This window comes from Pogoniulus pusillus, chromosome 15 (assembly GCF_015220805.1).
Source record: "Pogoniulus pusillus isolate bPogPus1 chromosome 15, bPogPus1.pri, whole genome shotgun sequence".
NCBI lineage: Eukaryota > Metazoa > Chordata > Aves > Piciformes > Lybiidae > Pogoniulus > Pogoniulus pusillus.
This window is the reverse complement of record NC_087278.1, coordinates 13314080-13338299: the sequence shown is the minus strand read 5'-3', so window position 1 is coordinate 13338299 and position 24220 is coordinate 13314080. Positions and strand designations below refer to the sequence as shown.

The following is a 24220-nucleotide window of genomic DNA, read 5'->3' as shown; positions in this document are numbered from 1 at the left end:
CCGCCCCACGGGGCGGCTACACTGCAGGCAGGATCGCCTCTGCCACTCGCTCTCGGCGAAGCAAGGCCGAGACCGGGGATTCCTTAGGAGTGGAGGGAGACGTGCAACAAGCGAGAGCCTGTGAGAGACGCCGTGGCACAGCCCAAGAGGAGCGCCCGGGGCCGCCGGGAAGGCAGCCTGGCCCCCAAGTCCCCGCCCTAGCCAGGGACAGGAGGCAGCTCCCTCCCTGCGCCTCTCAGGCAGGTGAAGCCAGCCATCACCCATCAAGCAGCCGCCGCCTTAGTGCACTACGCGTAGAAAGATCAGCGCTTCCAGCGGCCCCTCACTGCGGGGCGTAGCTGACACCGCCCTCCCGCCACCGCCCTCCCGCCGCCGCCGCCGCCGCCGCCTCTCCCCACTGCCCTGCCAGCCTGCCCCGGCCGCGCCGTGCATTGTGGGAGCGGCGGTAAGATGGCGGCGGCCGCCGCTGGGCTGAACTGGAGGCGGGTGTCTTCCTTCACGGGGCCGGTGCCGCGCTCCCGCCACGGGCACCGCGCGGTCGCCATCCGCGAGCTGGTCATTATCTTCGGGGGCGGCAACGAGGGCATCGCCGACGAGCTGCACGTCTACAACACCGGTGCGCGGGGCGGGGCCGGGGCGGGCCGGGGGCGCCCGGGGCTGTCAGGAGGCAGGCGGGGGTGGTGGGCAGCGGCGGGGCTGTCATGTCTGCAGACGCGAGTGGCACCGGCCTTCGCCGAGCCTCCTGCCCTCCTTCGAGACTGCCGCGGAGCGCTCGGCGGAGCCGCTGGCGCTGCTCGCTGTCGGGCAGGCGGGCGGTCCCTCGGCTGCAAAGGTGCCTAGAGCCGAAATGAAGGGGGAGGGCTTGGGAAATGCGCCTTAGGCGAGGGATCCTGGCGGGATCCTGGCGATGTTGCGGCGTTAATGCTGGGGAAACGGAATGTAGGAAGTCCCTTCATGCACCTTGCATCTGTTCCGCTTGCCCAGCCCATCAGCCTGGGTCGCTGGTTCTCGGCCTGGGTCGCGGCTGAATGGCTGCAGGCTGGATTAGCCCCCTCCAGCGTCCCGGTCCCCTTCTTCCCTCTGGTGGCCGTTTACGAAAGCTAAACACGCCGGAATGGAAATCTTGGTCAGAAGAGTGGATATGTTGGCATTGGGAGTCTTTCCAAACAGGAAGCAGCCCAAACGCGGTTTTATTCGGGAAAGATTAGATGCCTAAAGAGTCACAGTATAGGATGCTATATGAGGCTGGAAAACTTCTGAGTAATTCCAGAGTTTGGGCTGATAGGGGAGACTTCAGTGCTTCTTAGTGAGCTGGTGTTGGCTGCTTGTGTGATACACCAGAAGGATTAGAGTGGGAGCATGTTAACTAACCTTGTAACTTGCCAACTTTTAAAACCGTGCAAAAATTATTTTGACTATTCCCCCCTTCACAAGCATGTTTTAGAGGTAGTTTATTTGCTTACTGTTGAAGCTCTTCCAAGCAGATTTTTCCATTGTAGCTTAAAGATCTGCTACACTCAAACACATTTTTGGGGAGAGGAATAAAAAAAACCATCTTAATCCTTCTATTTAGATGAGTAATCTAAAAGACAGCTTTTAGGTAGTACGTTTTTACTATCTATCAGAACAGAGATTCTGATAGATGACTTTTGGGTGAGTCGTAAAATCACTCTATTTTTCTGCCCAGAGTTTTCTGATAAAGGTGTTTTCTCTTTGTGGTAGTTGCTGAAAGGGACACAACCCTATCGTTCCAGTTCCCAGATGAGTGTTTGGCCCAAACTGACCTTTTTTATTCTGCAGTCCAAGGTGCAAGGTTGTAACTCGAGCTGGCTGAGTTTAGAGTGTCATCCGTTGTGCTTGCTATGAATATGATGACTTTCGAGGAGCTGGCACACAGCGAGGGCATCTTAATCCCCCGCAGCAACATTCACTGAAAGCTTCTAATTTCACACTTTCCTCTTCATGCTCATGAAAAACGCTTAGGAAGATGGAGACAGTATCTCCTCTAATTCTTTCATTCCAGAGCAATTTAAACACCAGTATGCCGCTTCTGGGTCAGGCGTTCTCAGTTGCTCTCGCCTCTGTGCCTCTCTTCTCCTGTGTGTCAATGCAGTGCTCTGTAGATATTAACATTGCTCCCAGAGCAGTGTAATTAGTTTTTCAATAGGGCTGTTAAGTCCAGGCACATTGCCATGCTGCCGTAGCTCTAATAGTTCTGTTTCTAGGGCTAGCTCCCTCTGAGTTAGTGTAGTTATCTCTTTTGTGTGGAACTGCACTTATGTCCCTCATTAGCCTTTTTTTTTTTGGGAGGGGAAGTCTATTAAATTGCTGGGTGACTCCTGGTAACTGACTTGGTTGCAGTGACCTCATGTGCTCATTTTTATATTGAGAAACATTGGTTTGATAGAGGTCTTTGCTTTCTTTTTGTTAAAAAATTAAACATTCCAATTGCAACTGTCTACAGGTAAAAGGTAATTCTTTAGGGTAAAAATACACTTTGCCTCTCGGTGTTTGAAATCTGGGTTTGGGTTTTTTTACCTTTTCTCTCTGTTATAGTTACAAATCAATGGTTCCTTCCTGCTGTAAGGGGAGATATTCCTCCAGGCTGTGCAGCACATGGATTTGTTTGTGATGGTACCAGAATACTGGTTTTCGGAGGAATGGTGGAATATGGAAGATACAGTAATGATCTATATGAATTGCAGGTAGGAAATATGTGAACATGTTTTAGTTTTGACGACTACTTTATCTATTTATGAACAAACATATTACCAACTGCAGAGGAAAGTTAGATGAGCTTTGCTGTGCTCCAGGAAGAATAAGCTCTTAATAGATTCTGAAGATGGAGAAAATCTGAATAATTCTGAAAAAGAGATGTCTATCTAGCCTGAGTAAAGTATAACATATTTAATGTTTTATGAAGGTTAGCTCTTATGTGTCCCTTTTGATGTATATTCTAATAAAAGCTCATCATTCTCTTAAAAATAATCCACAAGATATACAGGTGTTAATGTTATCTGAATCCTGTTGACTATGAATGACTATAAACAAAGATATTTCTGAATATATTTTCCTTTAAGGCAAGTAGATGGCTCTGGAAAAAAGTAAAACCTCAAGCTCCTTCCACTGGATCACCACCATGTCCTCGGCTTGGCCACAGCTTTTCTTTATATGGTAACAAGTGCTATTTATTTGGTGGCCTGGCAAATGAAAGCGAGGATTCAAATAATAATGTTCCCAGGTATGCTGATTTGGTTTGAATTCAGTGTCTTTAAAAAAATAAGTTACTAGATATGACAACTTTGAAGAGGAGCATTCTAGGGAGTCTGTCCTGCATACCAAGTCCTCACATTTGTATTACTTGTGCGGTGCAGGGGTTACATACTAAAAAGCTGAAATGTTTCTGCTAATCCTACAATATCTAAACACTGACAGTTCTGACACTTCTGAAGGGAAACCTGACTAGAGTGGTATGTTTTCCTGGCATTTTGAGTGATGTTTCTAAGAATGGATTATTTATTAGAATGGCTTAAATCGATTTAAGTCTCATGAGTCATCAGGGAATTCACAATGGAAGTTTCCTCTGTAATGCTGTGGAAAACAGTTAGGAATTCATCTGGAATTTTTTCAGTGTGGTAGCCTTTATCAACAAACTGTGCTGTAATGATGAAGTTTTAGACTCACCAGCAGTTCAGAGTGCTTATATCCAGTGAGCTACAAACTGGTAATTTTCAGCTCAGCAAATGAAAGGTATCTGGTGTGAATGCCAACATTCAAAGACCATTATCTAAAAATAACTTACTGATAGATTCAGCAACAAATGACTAATTGTCTGTTGGCCAGCCTGAGGACATCAGAACAAAAGAGCTCCTTTTCACCTTTATTGCCTTAAGAGTTGCAGAAATTGATCTCTGGTGTCCCATGTCATTGTGTATTTCTTACACCTTTGCAGTTTATTCCAAGTTTGTCTGTATGTAGTGATTTCTGCTAATGTCGTTTGTCAGCATTGGTCGCTTCGTGTAGTATACTGTATCAAGTGAGATGTGAAAGCATGTTTCCTTAGAGGCAACAAGTTATAATAGTACTTTTTGGTTTAAATCCATTTAATTTTGGTACTGTCCACAATCAAAAAAAGACTGGATGAGGCCCTTGGTGCCATGGTCTAGTTGACTGGATAGGGCTGGGTGGTAGGTTGGACTGGATGATCTTGGAGGTCTCTTCCAATCTGGTTGATTCTATGATTCTCTGTTTTGAGATTTTAAAATTCTGCACTCTCCCAGGTTAGAAGTGGTCAGGATTTAAAGCTCTCCTGTAATCTTGCTTCTAAATGCATTTTTCATGCTTTGACAATAATACCCTAGATATTTAAATGATTTCTATGAACTGGAGCTGCAACATGGTTCTGGTGTTGTCGGATGGAGTATTCCTGTGACCAAAGGAGTCTTGCCATCTCCTCGAGAATCTCACACAGCCATCGTGTACTGCAGAAAAGATACAGGAAGTCCAAAGATGTTTATTTTTGGAGGGATGTGTGGCTGTCGGCTTAATGATCTCTGGGAACTTGACATACGTGAGTTGATTTGCCAGCGTAAGTCAGTGCAGGGACCTTAACGATTAACAACAGGATGTGGTACAGATATTATTGAGACTTACACCATAGTGTTAAAAGTGCAGATTTTTGAATTAGATAACAGCATTGTTTGCATGTGTTTTCCTCAGTGATTGTGGTTACGCTGTGAGATTGCCTTAAAGACTTGGTTTTCAGTGATAACCAAGTTGAATAACCTTAGTGACCAATAATGTATCTTTTTGATAAACTGATAAACAGTTAGTTTGTCGTTATTACCTGTGGATTTTAAAGGAAGTTTTAAGTGCTTCTTACTACACCTTTCTTAAAACAGCCATCTGAAAAAGTTGATATTTCATTTTGTTGACTATTTAGAGACATGTTCACTCCTAAAATCTAGGAAGTGAAATATACAGCAAATAGTGTTTTGAGGGTTTTTATTCTTTCTTTTTCAGAAACCATGACCTGGTCAAGACCAGAAACTAAAGGGACAATACCACTTCCTCGCAGTCTCCATACAGCCAATGTAATAGGAAACAAGTATGTCTGTTGTTAAAAGCTCAACTCTAGAAAGGTACACCTAGTAGGAGAATGATGATGCTTATCCACTACTGCTCAGTGTAAACCATCAGCCCTGTAGAGTATTTTTCTGCTTCTATTATCTCGGAGGAAATGAAAAAGTGCCATTGTTAAGGATATCAGACTGTTAGCTTCATACACTTAATCATCCATCTGTTTGATTATAGGGTGTTTGTTTGATAACCTTTGATTATCCCATCCAGTAGAACAATCTGTCCAACCCACTAGCATCTCCAGGCTTCTTAGTGCACCTTGATGCATTCTGGGGCAGTCTCAACTGGACATGAGCTGGTTCTGTCAGGAGCCAACTTTAGTGTCTCTGTGACGCAGTGAACTAGTCCCAGGCAAAACCATTCCACATTTATGTGGGCCACTTTTTCTGTACTCTGTGCCTCATTGCTTTGTTTCTTGCCAATATGGTTTGGCAGGTGGTATTTATAAAACCGACTTTTAAAGGTGAGTTCAGTCCATTTTTATATCAGTTTAAAAGCTGGTTTGCAGAGGAAGAGGTGAAGGGGAAAGAAGTATCAAAGCTGTGTAACTTATGATCTAGCAGCTTAGCTTTTAATTATTTACTTAAAGTGTTAGTAGTTTATAGCCTGTATTATGCTCTGAATTTTGACTTAGGTAGTGGTCTTCTAATTTTAGAATAGCTTATGGAGAGGTTTTCAAGGAAAGAATGTAGAATTCTGTGTAAATGTGTGAATTTTGGAGAGTATTAGCAGGTTGGTGGTTTGTACGAAGATACAGTATCATCTTCTGTTTCTGGGAAGTTGTTGGAGTTGTTTGTATTTTGTTATTTGGTTGCTTTTTAAATTTAGTTTACTTACTCAAAAATTTCAGAAGGTAGATATCTGCAACAATACTTTTTCAAGAGGGAAAACACAAATTAAATTTGCTGTGAACCACAACTGTAAAGCACTGAGAATTTTCTGTTTTGTCCTAGTTTGAGAGAGCACATACAGCAGATCTGGATGTTAATTTGCTTTTCTTTTCTTCTCCCCTTTTACCTCTTTTCCTGTGTTTCAGAATGTATATTTTTGGTGGATGGGTTCCACAGTCGACAGGAGGTGAAATTTCTGCTCATGATGGTGAATGGAAATGCACTGGTTCATTCTGTTACCTTAATTTGGGTTAGTGTTTCTGCCTTCCAGGGAGTGGGCATTTTGCATTAATACTCCCTTAACAGAGCAGAAAAATATTCTGGAGATGCTGAGAACTGACTGAAGGACATGCTGTTTTTTTTACCTCTTTCTTAATAATTAGTTTAAAGAAAAAAAATTATTAAATGCTTGAACTTTGAGTAGGCTTGCTGCTGATGCAAATCTTGGTTGATACAGGGTTAATACTAAGTAATAGAAATATTCCATTTATAGAAGAGCACAAAAGACAGATCCCGAAATTATTTTTTTCTAAACGTTAGGGTCTTAGCCCTGAATCATCAACTTCTGATCTTGTATTTGCCTGAGACACAATCAGACGTCAGAAAAATTCATCCTATGTTAATTGAGCCTATCTTGTGAACTTATTGTAACTGTCTCTTTGTAACATTGCAAGTTTAAATGTAGCTGTCTGTAAACCTAGAGATGATCTGTTTTAATATCCTCTGGGCAGTTAAGTGTATTCTTAACATGCTAATGAAAATGTTAATCTTGTTAATTGCTTGGTTTGCAAAACCTCTGAAACTAAGTTTTTTGAGTTTCATTTACTAGATACCACAGAATGGATAGGGCTGATCTCAGATTGCCAGGAGGACAAGAGTAACTCATTACCAGGTCCACGAGCAGGACACTGTGCTGTAGCAGTTGGCACTCGTCTATATATCTGGAGTGGTCGAGATGGTTACAGAAAAGCTTGGAACAATCAAGTTTGCTGCAAAGATCTTTGGTACCTTGATACTGGTGAGTTAGAGATAAATAAGAGATTGTACTATGCTCCATATTTTATTAACATGGGAAGCTGGCAGTCACTCATGATCAGAACATCAAAAGTTATAGCAAACTCAAATATTATTTATGTTTTAAAGCTTATTTAAATAAAGCATGCTTCAGTGTTGATTGTTTGATGCTTACAGCTATCATTTAAATGGAAAGTATTTAGAAGGCTTTTTAAAAGCCTCTGAAAGAACTTGGTGGCTAGATTCTGCATTGTGTGTCACTCAGTAGGTACAAGATGCTAAAGGGTGTTTTGCTTAAACTTGAGCTTCCTGCCCTCTGTTCTTGGAGATCTTTTTTTCTGCTACTTACTCTTTTGCCAGTGCCCTACTCTTTGCTGCTGCTTCCTCAGCTCTTGGACTGCAAAAGATACTGTTGAATCTGAGAAGGGACCAAATTATTCTTGGTGTTGAATTGAGATTTTAAGCACTAATTACTCATTAGTAGCTGGCTTGATGGCAGGACCTTGAGGTAATACTGGGAGAGACATAACTAGGCTAGTACTTGTGGGAGGGATTTATCACTTGCCGAGGTGGAAGTATGAGAATGGCTACTGAAGACTGAAACATTAAGTAGATTAAGGCTTCCAGGAGACCTTGTAGTTGCCTTCCAGAGGGCCTACATGAAGGCTGGGGAGGGACTATGTATAAGGTTTTGTAATGACAGGATATGGGGTAACTGGCAGAGGGGAGATTTAGACTCTGTTAAGAAGAAGTTGTTTACAGTGAGGGTGGTGATACACTGGAATGGGTTGCCCAGGGAGGTTGTGGATGCTCCCTCCTTGGAGTTATTCAAGGCCCGGTTGAGAAGAGGCCTTGAGCCACCTTTTCTAGTGGGACGTGTCTCTGCCCAGGGCAGGGGATTGAAACTGGATGATCTTTGAGGTACCTTCCAACTAAAATCATTTTATGATTGTGTTTGCCTTTCCTTAGCTGCTTTTTTCTTCTTTTCTTCTTCAGGAAGGTCAGAAGAAAAAGAATAGCAGGGGAGGGATGTGTGTAAGAGTGCAGCCTAGTCAGGCATCAAAGCAAGTGAGAGAAGCTCATTGGCACTGAATTGTGCCTAGGCTTCAGCCTCTGCAGAATAAATTTGAGATAGAGCTCACTTTAGCTACAGAGATGCAAAAAGAAAACACAGTCTTTGGTAAATCCTTTCTGGGAATACATAAACCTTTAGGAGCCAAAGAGCTGCTGTGCAGCCTTTTAGGAAAGGATGAGGTTCTCTTGTTTCTGTAATCTCTGTAACGTTGTATATAAAACCTAAAGACTTTCTGGCAACAGCAAAGCATTAAAAAACAAAGCATCAGAATTTTGTTTTCAAACCCTCTAGAATAGCACTTTATAATTCTCTGACTTGAAGTGCCATCATCAATGGTTTCTTGAAACTGGTTTATATTGTACATAAGTGAAAAAGGATCTGTTGGGTTTGCTTGCACTACATAGATACTACTTAAACATATAAAGGAGGGCAATTTCTAACATGACATCTGTATTTTGTTGGTTTCTTGTAGAGAAACCTCCAGCACCATCGCAGGTACAGCTGATTAGAGCTACAACCAACTCTTTTCAAGTGAAATGGGATGAAGTACCTACAGTTGAAGGATATCTTCTTCAGTTGCATGCTGACTCGCCAGTACCATCAGCGGCTGGAATACACGCTGCTGGGGTTCCTGAGACCTCAGTGCTGAGTTCACAAGGTAGCAGGCAGATCACATTATGCTAATGTTTATGCAAAGATAGAGGATTGCATAAGTAATCAATAGGAGGGTTTGGTTTTGAAAAAATAATTGGAGAGAGACCCTGTTTCCTTGGTTTTCTCCAAATGGGTGCATCGTTATTATGGACCCTTCAGTATTGGCATGTCTCTGTCAGTTGGCCAGCTATCTCAATATGAAGTTATTTGTACAGTGCAGGGCACAAATCAAGAAAGGAAGCAACAGAGAAGGGATTTTATATGATTGTTTGGCCATGCAGTTTTACTTCAGTCTTACAATGAAGTCTTCCTTCAGGGATCGTTGGGTCTCACTCTTGCTTACTGGAATAGATTCCAACAACATGAGTTTTATATAACTAACTGGAATTTGGTTTTGTTTATCTGAAAGGTGGCTCTTCTCTACATCAAAGTCCACAGTCATTGCCTAATGTCCTTTATCCAGAAGTGAAGGTGGATCATCCCAGCCTGACAAATAATGTCATTCCTAATAATGTAAGTGCACCCTGAAAAATGCTTAAAGTGGCAAAGTAGTGTGGGAATGAGAGAACTGCCATTCTGCTTTTATGATTGACAGTTTTGAAGTTCTCTTCCTGGTAATGCAGAAAGGAAACTGGACTCTATTGACTTCCAGAATGGTAACTAGGAGCCTGATGCAAGTAGAAATCCTATTCATCCTTGAGATGTTGGTGACATAAATGTGGGAGGCAAAAACAATAAGGCATATTCCTTCTTTGTTAGTGTTTTTGTGCCAGTCTGCTTAGTCATAGGTTCTTACTGCAGTATAAACCAGTTACCTATTCTGGTTGTGCAGTTGCATGTGTTCCACTGCTTTGCCAATTTAAAGCAAACAGAGAGGACAAACTTTAGATGAAGTGCCATGTTTTTAGAAATGTAGACCTTTTCCTAATTGTCTAAGGTCTCAGGTTTGCATGGAGACCATAATATACTGTTGTAGAAAACACCTGTGGAAGTACTATACATGTGACTAACAGTATGTGCCAGGAAAGCAAAGGTTAAAAGCCTCTGTTACTGTGATATTCCCCATCCCCTTGAATTCCCCCAGCAGACTAAATTGTATGTCAGTGAACTTCCACAGCATAAGAGTGTGAACTGGCCCTCAGGTACAATGTTGTGTGTGTCAGGGGCACTTCCGGGTCAGCTTAAGAGTTTGAGTCTTTGTTTTGTAATGGCTGAGATAAGGTGGATTGTGAGGTCGGTGTCTTGTTTTAGATAGTGCTGGGGGGATTTGTTGGAAGTTTTTTGTTTACTGCTTTCAAGCAAGTATTTTCATGCCATTTTCTGACCTTTGCAGTTAAACATTAATGATGTGTTGCTTTGATTAGGTCCAAGTTTCCCTTTCATCCAATTCATTAAAAGCAGAAGAAAAGGTTGCAGCACCTGAAAACAAGATCACACAGGAGATGATGAAAAAACATGCAGATGCTACAGGATTTAAAGAATCAAATGCCCCATCTCTTTTGCCTGTTTGTACTTCAAGTAAGATATAGAAATTTAAAAGTGAGAGCTAAAATTAATCTTGTAAACATAAAATGAGATTATTTCTGTCTTGCAATTTAATTTAGAGGCCTTTGTGTTAAAAACCCATAGCTTATGCTAGTAAATATTTTAAGAAGATACAAGGAAAAGTGAAATTCAGAGTTGTTTCAAGTATTGCAAGGAACATGAATTTCTCAATGTATTCATTATTATGGTGGCAAATGTGTCTCTTTAAACATAAATAGCATTTTTTACATCAAAGAACACTCTGACAGGGCCACCTTCATTTTAAAACGTTAAGGTGATAACAACTCCAGGCTCTCTTTGACACTATTTCTGTCTGTTAACAGGGAAAAGCTATTAGCTGATATAACATTTTAGGCAATGTAGAGAAGGAGCTTGTGTCTCTCTTATTAACAAGGAAATAGAAGATGACATTTCACTGAAGTGGCTTACGTTCACTGTGGTGGAGCCAGGCACAGTCACCTAATTTGTGTATTTTTGACTTCTCTGTAATTTATAGGTTCTTGGATTTTCATTTTTTTCCCAGTGCAATTTAAATATTGTATGCAAAATTGGAATCTTCTCACTAAATGAGAAACCAACTTGTGGTTCATCTTTAGTCTCTGATACTGATTTGTGTGGCTAATTTGTTGGGACATTTTTTTTCCCAAGTGAAGCAAGTTTCAAACAAATAATTTTAATATCACTGTTTACATATGTCTGTTTATGACTGTGCAAACAGGCTCTGAAGTTAAGTGCTTTATTTATAGATATATATTATCACATCTGTTCTATCCTTAATCTGAGCTAAACTTTGGGTTTATGTGAAACTAAAGACATTAGATCGAGTTGATATTTGTTAAGTGTTATCAGTATTGAAGTTTGGTTCATATTTTCTTTTTTTAAGGTCCTCAGACTTCAGCAAATGTAGGTGAATTACATGACTTCGACAAACGAACTGTAAATCCTGATGCTTCTGTATCCAGTACTGTCTCCAGCACACAATCTATGGTAACCCAGCAGGCTGTTAAAACTGAATCATCAAGTACAAATGGGGCAGTTGTTAAAGATGAAACTTCACTAACAACATTCAATTCAAAATCTGAAGGTTTGAAATGTGTTTCACATACTGTATTTTGAGACATATATATTTAAGGCCATCAGAGTTCCTCTAGTGTGGTGGGATCTCTATTTTGACTAGTACCTGGGATTGAGATAGGGCTTTGGGCATTGAGGACTTTGGGCAGCCTGGATGATCTGTTGTGATTTAAACCTCTTTTAAAATCAGGACATTCCTTTTATGTATTTGTAAACCACATTGTTTGTTGTAAGTGAAAAGTCCTTTACATCTTCATTTACACAGAAGCCCATTTTCTAACCAGCAGTGGCAGTCAGTCCTGGTACTGGCTTTCATGATACAAAAAGCAACCTTAGACAATGTTGAACAATTGACCTCTGTAACAAATATGTCCAGTTCACGTGGCTAGCTCACTGCTAGTCAAATGTGACCTCTTCACAGGCTGCTTGAAATATCCAAAATAGGCCATAACACAGGATTTAAACATTGTGGTAGTTTTTTCAAGCTTTGCTTTGCATCAGTATCAACAGGCTATGCTTCCTATTGTTTTCAGTGTTAAGTAATGAACTATATTCTCTTACTGATGCTGTGTGAGGAGTCTGTTCTTAAAACCAAAGCCCAGAAACACAAGTATAGACTAATAATACTCCCTTGTGTTGCTTACTTGCTTTGATTTATGATCTGAGCATGCTTTTTTCCCTTTAAGATTCCATTTTAAATTTAATGTTCTTTTCCCATTTATTAAGGTTGTTTAAAGATTAACTGCTCATGTTCAGAATTCTGACTGTGTTAATGTCAGAAGTGCATTAAGATTTTATACTTAGACTATTCATACTGTGTCATCAATATGTGCCTCAATCTGGTATTTAGATTATTTGTTCACAGCTATTTCATATGGATTTCATAATTCCACCATTTTGGAAGGATTTTTGAGTCCTGCCTTCTGTTTGTGTTATCTTTAGCAGCCTGCAATGCCAGGCTCTTATAATTGTTCTGTGAATGTGATGCAAGCCAAAATTAGTTGTTTGTGTTGTAAATAGAACTGCATGCAGAAGAAGTCTGAGGCATATTTTGGTAAATGGATGTTGAGGTGAACCTTTGTGCTCTGTGGACTTTTAGTTTTTTATGTCACTTAAGCTTTCTAAACATAACTTTTTGTTTCTAGTTGCTGAAACTGCTTGTACCATGCCTTCAACAAGGGTTAATACTGGACAGACAAATGATTCACACTCCTCTGTAAGTCTGAAAGAGTGTACTCAAATTGTTGTATTTATTGTTCTTTTGATTAGTAAGGGATCTCCTGTTTTCCTCTAATTATGTCTCTGAAAGAAAAGCAGCCTATATTTAGGGCTTGAAGTGAATAACACAGGGGTAAACATTGCTGTTGTAAAATGAATAGCATTGTGTGGGCTCAATTTGAGTCTAAGTAGCAGTTGTGTAGTTGGGAGGAGATCCAAGTATGTGTTTCAGCTGTTGAATCTTTTTTATCAACTGGCACAGTGGAGTGGCCTCTCTGCTGCATGATATGCAACTGTGAAATGTTTTTTTCTGTATGCAGAACTGAATTTTAAATGATTTGTTAGATCAAACTAGTGTTAGCTGCTGATCTATGGGTCTGAAACATAACTAAACTGACATCTTGATGTTTTTCCCTAGAGGAGATGGGGACTGGCTATGCAAGCTGTAAATACATCCTGAAAAAGTAAATGCCTCCTATTTCACCTGTTTACAACTTAATGCACAAAAATAAGGTGCCACTGTTGCCACTAAAAGAGAGGAGATAAAGATGGGAAGAAGTAGCTGCTGCTAAAGGGTTGGGGTGCTTCTGCAAAGAGCTGCTGTCACTTCTGCCCCTTTTCCATGCTAGCAGGGTTATAGCTTGTCTGTGCAGGGCACACTGACCAGGCAAACACTCTCCCTGGTGCTTGAAGTGAAGCAGGGAAGATGGGTTTGTTCCTGACTGACCCAGAAAGATAGTTTTCATGCTCTCCACCACCGTCCTCCCATGCCACAGCCCTGTTCTTAGCTGCAAGTGAGTTCAGCAGTAATTAGAAAGAGATTATGCTTGGGGCCAAGGTGTAGCTGAATCCCAGGTAGAGCTACTGATGTTGAGCTACCATGCTGTGGAACCTCTTGAACCCTGAGTGAAAATAATTCAACAGCTATGTGTTACTACAGACACCTGATTCTACACATGAAGCTTTTTCCTCTCCCAGTTGAGTGTGTCAGAAGTGACATCACAACTGTTTGTTTTGGTTTTTACGTGATGGACTTTTTCTAAATCAATGTGTAAGAGTTAGTTGGTTTGAACAGTATTTTAGTAATAAATGCCTATTCATTTGAAGTATAAGAAAGTAGTACTGGTATAAAAGGGGGCTGTCTTTTACCTGTGTCTAGAACCTTAATCCTTTTTTTTTTCTTAATATGACATTGAAGTATGAGTAGTCTACATAACATGTTCTTCAAATACTAGAAACCTCCACAAAGACAGATGGCTCCAGTGAAAACAAGAGACCGGCAGTGGTATGATGTTGGAATTTTTAAGAACAACAGTGCTGTGGTGAGCCAGTTCTACTTGCTCCCAGAGGAAACAATGAGTGTCTCTAACAAGGTAGCTGCTAATTCTTCTCTGACATAAATTGCACATAACTGCTTTGGAATCTGTTGCTTGCATGGTTGATAGCAAACCGTGGGATTTCCTGCTACTGCAACAGCATCTGCTGCTTATAGGATTTTTAGATTTTATGACCTTCATGTGTTTTGCTCACCTTATTTTTTACTCTTTTCTAAATCAGATTAATTTTCTTGCTGTTATAGGATAACATAGAACATCTTATTTTGCTATTGCTGTTTCCATATTTCTTTCTTGCAGACTTTAAATTTGGTGAAATTTCAAATCAGTAAAAATTCCTTAAAACTAAAACCCCCACAACTGCTTCATGTTTTATTTTGGTACAGCACTGAAATGTTTCAGAGTTTCTCCTGTTTTCAGAACCTTTGCTTACAAATTGCTACAAATATCACTAAGATATTTGGCTAGGCTGTTTAGCAAGACTAGACATGGAACTGTAGAGGGTTGTGTATTTGATTTCTCTAACTTATTGTTGTTTCCTCTACAAGTTTATACATGAAAACTTGCAAAAATGTTGCTGTTCTGATGGTGAAAGTGCAAGCTAATGATGTTCTAGCAAACTAGAAATAAAAACCCATGGGTATGTGTTTTCCTGAGACACAGGAATAAAAGAACAGAACACTTTCTTTGAAAGCACCTCTTTATAAATATTGCACATCTTAACTTTAAAAAGCATAGTACATTTTATGGTGTTTACATTGATTGTGGTTTCTTATACATTATTCAGAAGGAAAATAGTTCCACTGGAAGTTTCAAGGATGCATCAATGCATATCTAAACATGGAAGTACAGTGGCACGTAGTGTTTCAGAGCCTGCTTGTAACTAACTTAGGATGCTTTTCTTTTAAAAACATTTTGCCTACCTATGCATCAAATTGCAGCTCCTAACTATAGAAGTAACTAGCTTTGAAAGAAAAACACTTCTAGGACAGAAGAATATACTAATTAAATAATAAATTATACAGTTGGAAATGCCAATTTGTACTTACTTTCCCCAGGAAAAAATAACCAAAAGGTGCAGTTCCATTTAAATAACTGAAAAATGTAGTTTTGGTTGGAGATGTAGTCTCTTACTGCATCTTAAATCAGCTGTTTTGAGATGAGTTTCCATCTTAAGTCAGAACCTTTTTGTGATTTTTGTATGATACTTTTGTACTTAAATCAGATTTGTGGGTGTTTTTCAATTAAACTTACTAGTATTGTTTTGTTGCTAACTACTTTATGGATTTTTAGACTATTTGTGCTTAAAATAGTTTTAAAATTAACATATACATTGCTTTATTTTCAGATGGAAAGTGCCAATGTCCCAGACTACAGGTTACTTAAGAAACAGGATCTTTTTCCAGGCACAGTGTACAGGTTCAGAGTTGCTGCAATTAATGGCTGTGGTGTTGGGCCTTTCAGTAAAATCAGCGAATTCAAAACATGCATTCCAGGTTTTCCTGGAGCACCTTCAACAGTCAAAATCACTAAGGTGAGTAGAGAGTCCAGTTGGAAGCCTGTGGCTAGTGATGTTCCCCAGGGTTCAGTAGTGGTTCCAGTTTTGTTCGGTATCTTCATCAATGACCCGAATGAGAGGATTGAGTTGTACCCCTCAGCAAGTTTGCTGATGATACAAAACTGGGGGTGGTGGCTGACACCCCTTCAAGCTTTGCTGCCATCCAGTGAGATCTGGACATGCTGGAGAGCTGGACAAAGGCAAATCTCATGAAGTTCAATAAGGACAAGTTCAGAAGCCTGCATGTGAGGAGGAATAACACCAGGTGCCAGTTGCCTAGGGGTTGTCTGGTTCTGTGGAGAAACACCTTGGAGTTCTAGTGGACAGCAGGGTATCCATGGGACAGCAATGTGCCCTTGTGGCCAAGAGGGCCAACAGCATCCTGAGGTGCATCAAGAAGAGTGTGTCCAGCAGTTCTCAGGAGGTTCTTCTCCCCTTCTGCTCTGCCCTGGTGAGACCACAGCTATAGTACTGTGTCCATTTTTGGGCTCCCCAATGTAAGAGAGACAGGGATCTGCTGGAGGTCTCTTCCAACTCCTAATAGTCTGTGTTTCTGTGATAGGTAATTCTGATTCTAGTCACAAGTTTCATCTCAGACATTTTGGCTTTAATTGTTTTGTTGTTTGTTTTTTTTTTCCCAGTTAAAAAATTAACATAAAATAATGTTAACTGCTTACTTGGTTAATTCTGCTCAGTGTAAAATTCTTTAAGATGTTTGCTATAAAGAATTACTAAGACTTAATGATCATATTAGCAGGTACACATCTTATGTATCAGGTCAATCTAATGATTCTTTCTGCATTCATAATCTCTAGATGGTTACTATGCTTTAAGAAAGACAAAAAGAAAAGGCAAAAGGCAAATCTCCACCTCCAAAACAGTGCTGATGTTGGGTTAGAATTTTCAGATGATCTTTTGAGATTCCTTTATGCTATTACCTATTGCTGTTGGTGGTATTATTACTTATTATATTTTTCTAATACTGTGTGTATTTCAGTATGTAACAGTTACCTGCCTACTATCACATGTTCTCCTTTTCTCTTCAGAGTGTAGACTGTATTCATCTATCTTGGGAGCCTCCTGCATCACCCTCTGGAAATATTTTAGAATATTCTGCCTACTTGGCTATCCGATCCACACAATTACAGGAAAATCCAAGTCAGCTTGTGTTTATGAGGATATACTGTGGTCTTAAAACATCATGTGTAGTGACTGCTGCCCAGCTTTCCAATGCTCATGTTGATTACACTTCCCGACCTGCTATAGTGTTTAGAATTTCTGCAAAGAATGAGAGAGGATATGGACCAGCCACACAAGTTCGATGGCTTCAAGGTAAAATCGGTGTCACACACAGCATTTAAGTGGGCTGCAGCTGCATTGTGTCTCTAGAACCACAGCGTTCCTCAGTAGTGCATGTGATATTCTCTAAGTGTTCTTCTGTTCCTTAGGGGAAGCTTAAGAAGAAAATCTGTCAAATGCAGACTAACTTTGTTGGTTTGGTTTTTTTCAATTATACTTATTCACGAGCAAATAAGTGGAATGTTGGTTCCTGAGTCTAACACAGTCCCTCAAATTATAAAAGCCTAGGAAGCTTCCAGTTTCCCAGGGCTTTATTTCAGCTCAAGTTTTTGTTCTAATAAAAAGTAATCCAGTTATTTCACAGATGTAATCAGAGGCTTTTAAAATATTTCCCCCCTCCTTTTTAGAAAAACACAGAAGGTGCATTTTTGTGACATACACGTTTTAAAGTCTGCACTTTAAAGGTTTTCCCATCTTGCCCCTGTGCTTGAATATCTGCACGTTCACAATGAGCTGGGGATGGGAATGGATCCACTGAAAATGAAAATGAGTTTTCAGCCTGATCAGTTCTGGCTCATTGAAGTAGGCCAATCTAGGGACTTGAACACAAGTAGTTTTTCCTGGCATTTCCTCTCATCCTACTCCCCTTTCTGGCTTAGCTTTCGGCTATTTGGGAGCTGGCTTTGCTCAGCAAGAGGTTCTAAGTGCATGAAAGGAGGTTAGAAATGGGCAGAGCAGGAGAAGGATGCCTCTGTGAGCAATGAACTGTTGTATCAGTTTAGCTGACCTGTCAGTTTGTGGGCTGAATCTGCAGGGTGTGGTCAACAGTGGACTGTTGAATACAGTACTGCGTGGGTTTTGACACTATTATTTCTCAGAGTGTAACACTGTGTAAGTTGTCTTCTGTAATGTTTAGCATTTCAGTACATTTTTAACCCTTTAATTGGCCATGATCTGTATCCCAGAACTCTCAAAACAGCAATTGTTTGAAAGTGCTTGACCGTGTACATGAAGTGAAATGATAAAACGTTTAACAATGTCCCCCTTCTTTTTGCAGATCTGAAAACATCAAGCTCAAAGTAGGAACAACGTAATAAATCTCAACTTTGGAATGTAGTGTTTAATGTAACTCTTGTACTATTTGTAAATGCTACAAATATTTTATTTTTGCATTGTTTTTACCTTAAAAAGATATAACCTTTTTTTACGTTTGAAACATCAGCGTTAGGCAGCCTTGCTCAGATTATGAGCACTGTATGGAAGCTATATTGAAGGTGGTGGGGTGGAGGACCATACTCTTCTCCAGTAGCTCTTTTTGGTAGGGACTGTTAAAATGCAAAGTTTCAGATTTATAATTAATAAATAACAGACTGACAAATGCAGTAGTATTGGAGGTGGAGTTCCCCCTGATTGCTGCAGATCTTGCAGAGATAATTTCTCAGATTTGGTGTATGAGCAAATCCTATTTGGTTTCGGTTCTTTATACCACACGTTGTTCAGTGTGGTGTCTGAGTGCAAGGCAGAAATTTCCAGTTATTACATAGTAACTTAAAAATGTATAAATATTTTAATATATACCTTTTTTGTAAAGAAATGATTTTTCTACTATTTGTAACAAATACCATAACCTTGAAAGATATCCCCTGAAGATTTAAAAGGAAAAAGATAAATGTAGTAATTTCTCTTCCTACAAAAAAAAGGACGAACATAAATTCATTGTAAATGCACTACTAATGTTTAGAATTTTCCTTTTGTAGTTGTACAAATCTTAAACTTGTAAATACCAATGTTTACAAGAGACCTTTTCTGGTCTTGTATAAACTTCCATGAGATTCATTATCTTTTTTTTCTTTTTTCCTTTTTTTTTTTTTTTTAATCCATATGCTTTGCTTTTAGCATATGCTTTGCTTTTTGCACTAATAATAACTTACCTCATTCCTGTGTTTTGTAATCACTTCTGTTGCTTCCATAATGTATCTGTAAAACTTCAATCTGAAAACCTTAACCAAAGTCTAGAATACATGGTAAGCAATTTTGCACATATTATATTGCAACTTTCAACATATTTATTCCAGTTAATCTTCTAGAGTGCTTGTTTGCTTTACCAGTATATTCTACTAATCAAGTTCAGTATCTCCCTTTTTACTATGCATCACTTTTCACATTTATTAGCTAGCTGATAAATTCAACAAGCATTACTTCTAGGAATAGGTTGATCCATTCCTATGCTAAAAGAAAAATAAATGTTCACAGTAGTTGAAATAAAGGTAAACATTTTAAAATGCTATTTATGTATCTCTATATAAACAAACCTGTGTTTACCAAAGTGTAGAGGAAAATGTCTGAGTTGGACAAAGTCACTAGGTGGATAGATTGAGGCACCTAAATAAGATTTATTTTAACATAAAAATCTAAATTATTTACTGTGCAATGAAGTTTATACTTTGCACTTTAATTTTGCCCCAAATGCCAAAAGATTGTAAGTCAAGGTAGAGTTTCTTGCCTCTGCTGGTTAAAATTTGTCTTAAGAGCATTTGTAAATATATAAACTGAAATAAATAATGTGCCTGGTGTGGTGGGAGAAGTATCACTAAGATATTAGAGATTTAACAGCTCAAGTATCCCAGAGGAGATTTAATAGCCAAGTTTTTAACTACCCTGAAAATCAGGGTTGTAATCAAAGTGCTGATGCAGCCTTAATTAACACAACCCATCACATGCTATAATAGCACGGAAAAAGTGCTGGGGACCATAAATCGCCATGGTAGTATTTATTGTGGCACTGGAGTTACACACATGGTTTTACTCCAGTGGGCAGGAAAATCCTGTGTTCATGACAGTGCAGATATTCCCAGATTCACTTTAAACAGTGTTCATAGTACGAATGTATAGGACTTTATCCTGGAGTTAACTGGCTTTAAACTATTTGTGTTTTAATGGTCCATTTCATTGGGTATGATCTCACTACAAATACTGTCTGATAACTAAAATACCATACACATGAACTGTTAACTAGAAGAATAGGATTTGGTTTTTCTTCTTATTAGTACTGTGAAAGAAGCCTTTAGAGAAAACACTTGTGGCTTTGATTTTGTTGGTTGATAGGTGTGATTGTAGAGTTGTTATTTCAGAATAAAAATCTGTCGGGTAGGTCTGGGTGGAGTTCTTTTGCACTTAAATTTTCACACGCTTTGCACAATTTCTTTTTCAGTGGGTATGTCACAACTACCAAAGGGTAAAACTGTGGCGTTTTCAATGAAAGTATTAATATCCTTGTACATGTGCTTTCTTTGGCTGACTTGACATGTCACTTTCTCTTCTTTGTCCAAGTAGGGTGACGCTGAATAGTGATCCATATGCAAATCTTCAGTTCCTCACAGTTTTACTTTAAAATGAGCTTGTGGTACACGCTGTAAAATACACTTTGTAGTCTGTTTTTAGAACTGTATTTATAATGTCTAAATCCCACCTATTTTCCTATCAACCAGATACCAGACAAATACTGATTGCTGTTTCACATTTGTTTGGAAGACTGTTGCCATCAGCTCTTTGAGAATCTGTGTTAGCCATTTATTTCACGTGTCGCGCTAAAGGACATAAGCTGAAATCTATCAGGTGGCAGTATCCATATTGTAGAAATGTCTGAGTTTACTAAAACTCCTTGGGGAAGTTGTGACTGTGTAAGGAGAGGACAGTTGTGCTGGTTACAGCAGCAGACACTGCTACAGCTTCACCTGAAGAATGTTCTTGTGCAAGTGGAGAAGTGAACAATAACCTACACTTTGTGTTTTCCAAGTAATGATAGCAATATCTTTTTGAATGTAGTTTGGAGTAGAGCACATGATCATGCCATACACTGAAGATAGAAGTATTACTGTTGTTATCTGATATTTCAGGATAGCGAATTTGACGTGAACTTAGTCTTACAGCCTGTTACTTAATGACCTCTACAAGGGAACTGACATTTTGTACATTCAAGTTGATTGGTCTTATTTTAAAGCATTGTTTGTTCTTTGTAATAAAGTGATTGTCCTATCAAATGCATTGCAAACACTGGAGTGTGGCTGTCTGTTCAGAGGTGTACCTTTACAAATGTCAAAGGTCTGCCCTGCTTTAGGAAAGGGGATGGTACAGAGAAGACATTGAGCATATTTGTCTTTGTGGGGAGATGAGGAAGGGTGTTCAATGATAAGCACTGTAAATACCCTTTCATAGTAATTATTTCCTGGGTTTCTTTTTTCGTTACTTGATGGCTTTTTTTTTTGTAGTTGAGGAATTCCCCAGTTTCCCTGTACTGTTTTCTCCTGCAATTGCTGTGCTCTCACCATTACTCCACCCCCTTGCATGCCTTTGTGCTGAGCAGCTTGCAGGCTGCAGCCTCTGAAATGAAATCTTTCCAAATGACTTCCCGTGTCTGTACAGCAGTTATGTCGTTGCTGTTCAGAGTGACAGAGTTTGGTACTGCATTATTACAGCTCTCCAAAAAGACCAGATCTGACCCAGCATTTAGTGTGCCCAGAAAGCCTCTACGAAGGATATGAATTGTGTGCATGTCAAACTCTTCAGTGTTGCAGACTTCACTGCTATAAGAGTTTAGCACCTTTGAGTATGGGGAACTCCTGGGGAAATAAGTGATACGTTTCTAGAAGCAGGGGAGCAGAGTAGAGTAAATGAAAAGGATTGTTTCTAGTCCTCTAAGAGACTTCATATAAGCTGCTAAAAGCTGTCCACTCCAAATTGATTCCTTTCTTGTGTTCCTAGCTATTACAATGGAGTAACTGTTGGGTTATTTTAAGTTATTTATGATCCTTGCATTGCTGGAAAACAAAGGGGGAAACTAAGTAAGGGAAGAATTCTCTCGTGCTTTTTTTTTTTCCTGGTAGTAACATTCTTAGAGGAGGAGTTATTTTCTCTTTTAAGACAGCTGAATTTGGGAATTTATTTTAAAAACAGCTCTGAATTTTTATTTTTTCTTTCTAGTGTTAGGTGGTTCCTGGTGTATTTTTGTAACATTTTGTAGCTAGCTGAAGGCAAAGGCTTTTGTGCTGTAGCTTCCAGTTCTGACATTGAAGCATTTCCAGATTCTCAGGGCAGGGTGTTGGCAGTTATGTGTTGTTGTTCCTCTTTAAGAGTTGTGACATCTAGAATTTCATGTATTAACCATTGATCTGAAGCGAAGTGGAGATCCTTTTCAATTAGAATTTCCAGAAGTTAGTTCAAAGTAGCTGGAAGAGCTTAAAATGGATCCACTTGCTCTAGGGCTTAGTCTTCAGGATACTGCATTGCCAGTGCTTCTTTCAGGGGGGGACATCCCTACAACATGCTGTGAGGCATGTGGCAGTAAGATAGGCACACACCTCAGTGTGACTGAGTGGTGCTGGGTCTCAGCCAGAAATCATTTGTCTTGCACAGCCCTGCTGTGGCCTTACAGAGACCTGGCTTGGGAAATACCCCTGCTGTAAAAATCCCAAACCAAGCCTAGGTGTGCTGTCTGGCTCAAAGACAAGCAGTTTAGCAAGGTCCATAAAGCTGAATCCTCGCTTTCCCAAACTTAGAAACAGTCTCTGGTGTCAGCCTCCAGTCTGGGTCTGGGGGGGAGTCTCAGCTGTAAAAAATAGTGGGTGCCCAGGAGTTGGTGCCATAGACCACAGCCCCTTCTGCCTCCTCCTTCCTCCCTTTCTTGCCTACATAACCCCGAGTTGCACACAAAAGCCATCGTTTGGCCATGCCCTTGTTGAGAGCAGGGGCAACTGCTGCACAGAGGCAAGGAAGCTCATGCCTGGAAGGCAAGAGGCAGAGGGATGGTGGTGTGGTTTAGGCACCCAGTTTAATTTCAGATTACAGGAGAAAATGGTAGGAGTTTGCTCTGCTGAGCTTAACAGCTTCACAGAGACAGAAGCAGCAGAGCAAAACAAAGGGAGGAGCTGAGCTGCATGAGCAGGAAAGGGGGAAAGGAGATGAGGGCTGCGATACGACAAAGGCCTGAAGGATCTCTGTGAGCTACTGGGCCCATTTGTCTAATTCCATCCATATGTGCCTAATGTTAGGTCTTGAAAATCTGGCATCTGGCAAATGCCTCTTTGGTCTGTTCCCAAAATCTTTCAAAACTGTGAAGCACCTCACATTACTACTTCAACTAAAAGCTCTGCCAATATTAAACAAAAACTAAAATATACCAAATGGGGGCTGGGCTTGCTTTGCTGTCAGTTGTTTTACTGAGGAGGTTCTTGCCTCTCACCAGCACCTGCTTTTAATATATTACATAATTGCTAAGTTGGTACAGCAGCTCATTAAAATTAAGACTCAGATATGGGATCTTCAAAGAGAAAGAGAATCAAAGCATTTCACTCTGTGCCAAATGCTCAGTAGTGCTCAGAGAGTTATTTCTGTACCTGATGAAATTATAAAACGCTGTTATCCACACATGGAAGTTATAAGCACACAATTGCTTCCACATGATGCTTATAAGAGGCACCCTGGCTATGTGCTGTCTTAGGAGGTCCAAAGCCACCAGTTTCTTGGACATTCTAGCATCCTTTTTGTTGGTTTTGTCTGGGGATTGTTTTGTTGTTTGGCAATTGTTTTGGTTTCTTGGTTGATTGATTTTTGTTTTGTTTCTGTCATTTAAATGTTTTTGGGGGTTTTCTGTTTGCTTTTTCTGCTGCCTTTTTGGTGTTTTTTCCTTTTCCTAGGACTCTACCTGCATTTCAGAATAACCACCTCTCTCCTCTATGCAGAGCTGCTGCAGTTCTCCTTTAACAAAAAGTGACTACGTACAAGTAGTAGCTTATATCTTTAAGCAGCAGTAGGAAGTACCCTCATTTTTTAGCAGCAGCTTTGTCATTTTGTCCTTCACTGTACTTTGTATGAGTAGGGAGGCGGCTTTTTTTTTTTAATGTTGACTTTTTTTTTAATGTTGATGTGCTGTCTGCTCCAGAAAGAAAATATTCAAGGCCTGGGAAAAACTCTCTGAAATTGCTGTCTTGAAAAAAAGGACTTAACCGATATCTTACTGTGTTAGATTGAAATTTTACTTATGTTACAGCATAAATGCTTTAGTGTAAGTGCAGGTTATTTATGTAGTTATTATTCAAAGATTAGTGGGATCAGTTTCTTGTATTTGTGCTGCTGTTAGGGATTAGACAAGATAAAGTTGCTGTGGAAAAGTGCTGCAGAGCCATCTGAAGCAACATGGGCTCTGGCAAGATGGACAACATAAAACTGCCAGTTATTGGTCAGTATTTCTTTTTCTGGTAGGTACAAAATTTGCTGACTGCATCCACTCGAGACTCCTGGGACAAGTTTCAGCTGCCTAGCTTGTAAAAGGAGGCTGTTGATGCTGGTTGAGCGTAGACCAAGAGCTGGCTCATCTTCTGATGCAGCACTACACACACGCTGCGGTCTCCTCATTCCCACCCCA

At 40.0% G+C, this 24220-nt stretch overlaps 1 protein-coding gene across 3 annotated transcripts; it reads left to right on the top strand.

Moving 5' to 3' along the window:
* Positions 1-436: 436 nt before the first annotated feature.
* HCFC2 (host cell factor C2) lies at positions 437-20844 on the top strand. 3 transcript variants are annotated; one of them, XM_064155433.1, is made up of 16 exons: positions 437-616; positions 2557-2705; positions 3081-3241; positions 4362-4570; positions 5023-5107; positions 6176-6279; positions 6859-7047; positions 8591-8776; positions 9182-9285; positions 10137-10290; positions 11201-11401; positions 12537-12607; positions 13845-13982; positions 15292-15477; positions 16548-16833; positions 17858-20844. In XM_064155433.1, exons 1-16 carry the CDS (start codon positions 451-453, stop codon positions 17881-17883), a joined length of 2415 nt encoding a protein of 804 aa, XP_064011503.1. In that variant the 5' UTR covers positions 437-450; the 3' UTR covers positions 17884-20844. The 3 variants fall into 3 exon arrangements, with proteins under 3 accessions (XP_064011503.1, XP_064011501.1, XP_064011502.1); XM_064155431.1 differs by having other exon boundaries at positions 4362-4588; XM_064155432.1 differs by lacking the exon at positions 17858-20844 and having other exon boundaries at positions 16548-17840.
* Positions 20845-24220: the final 3376 nt, after the last annotated feature.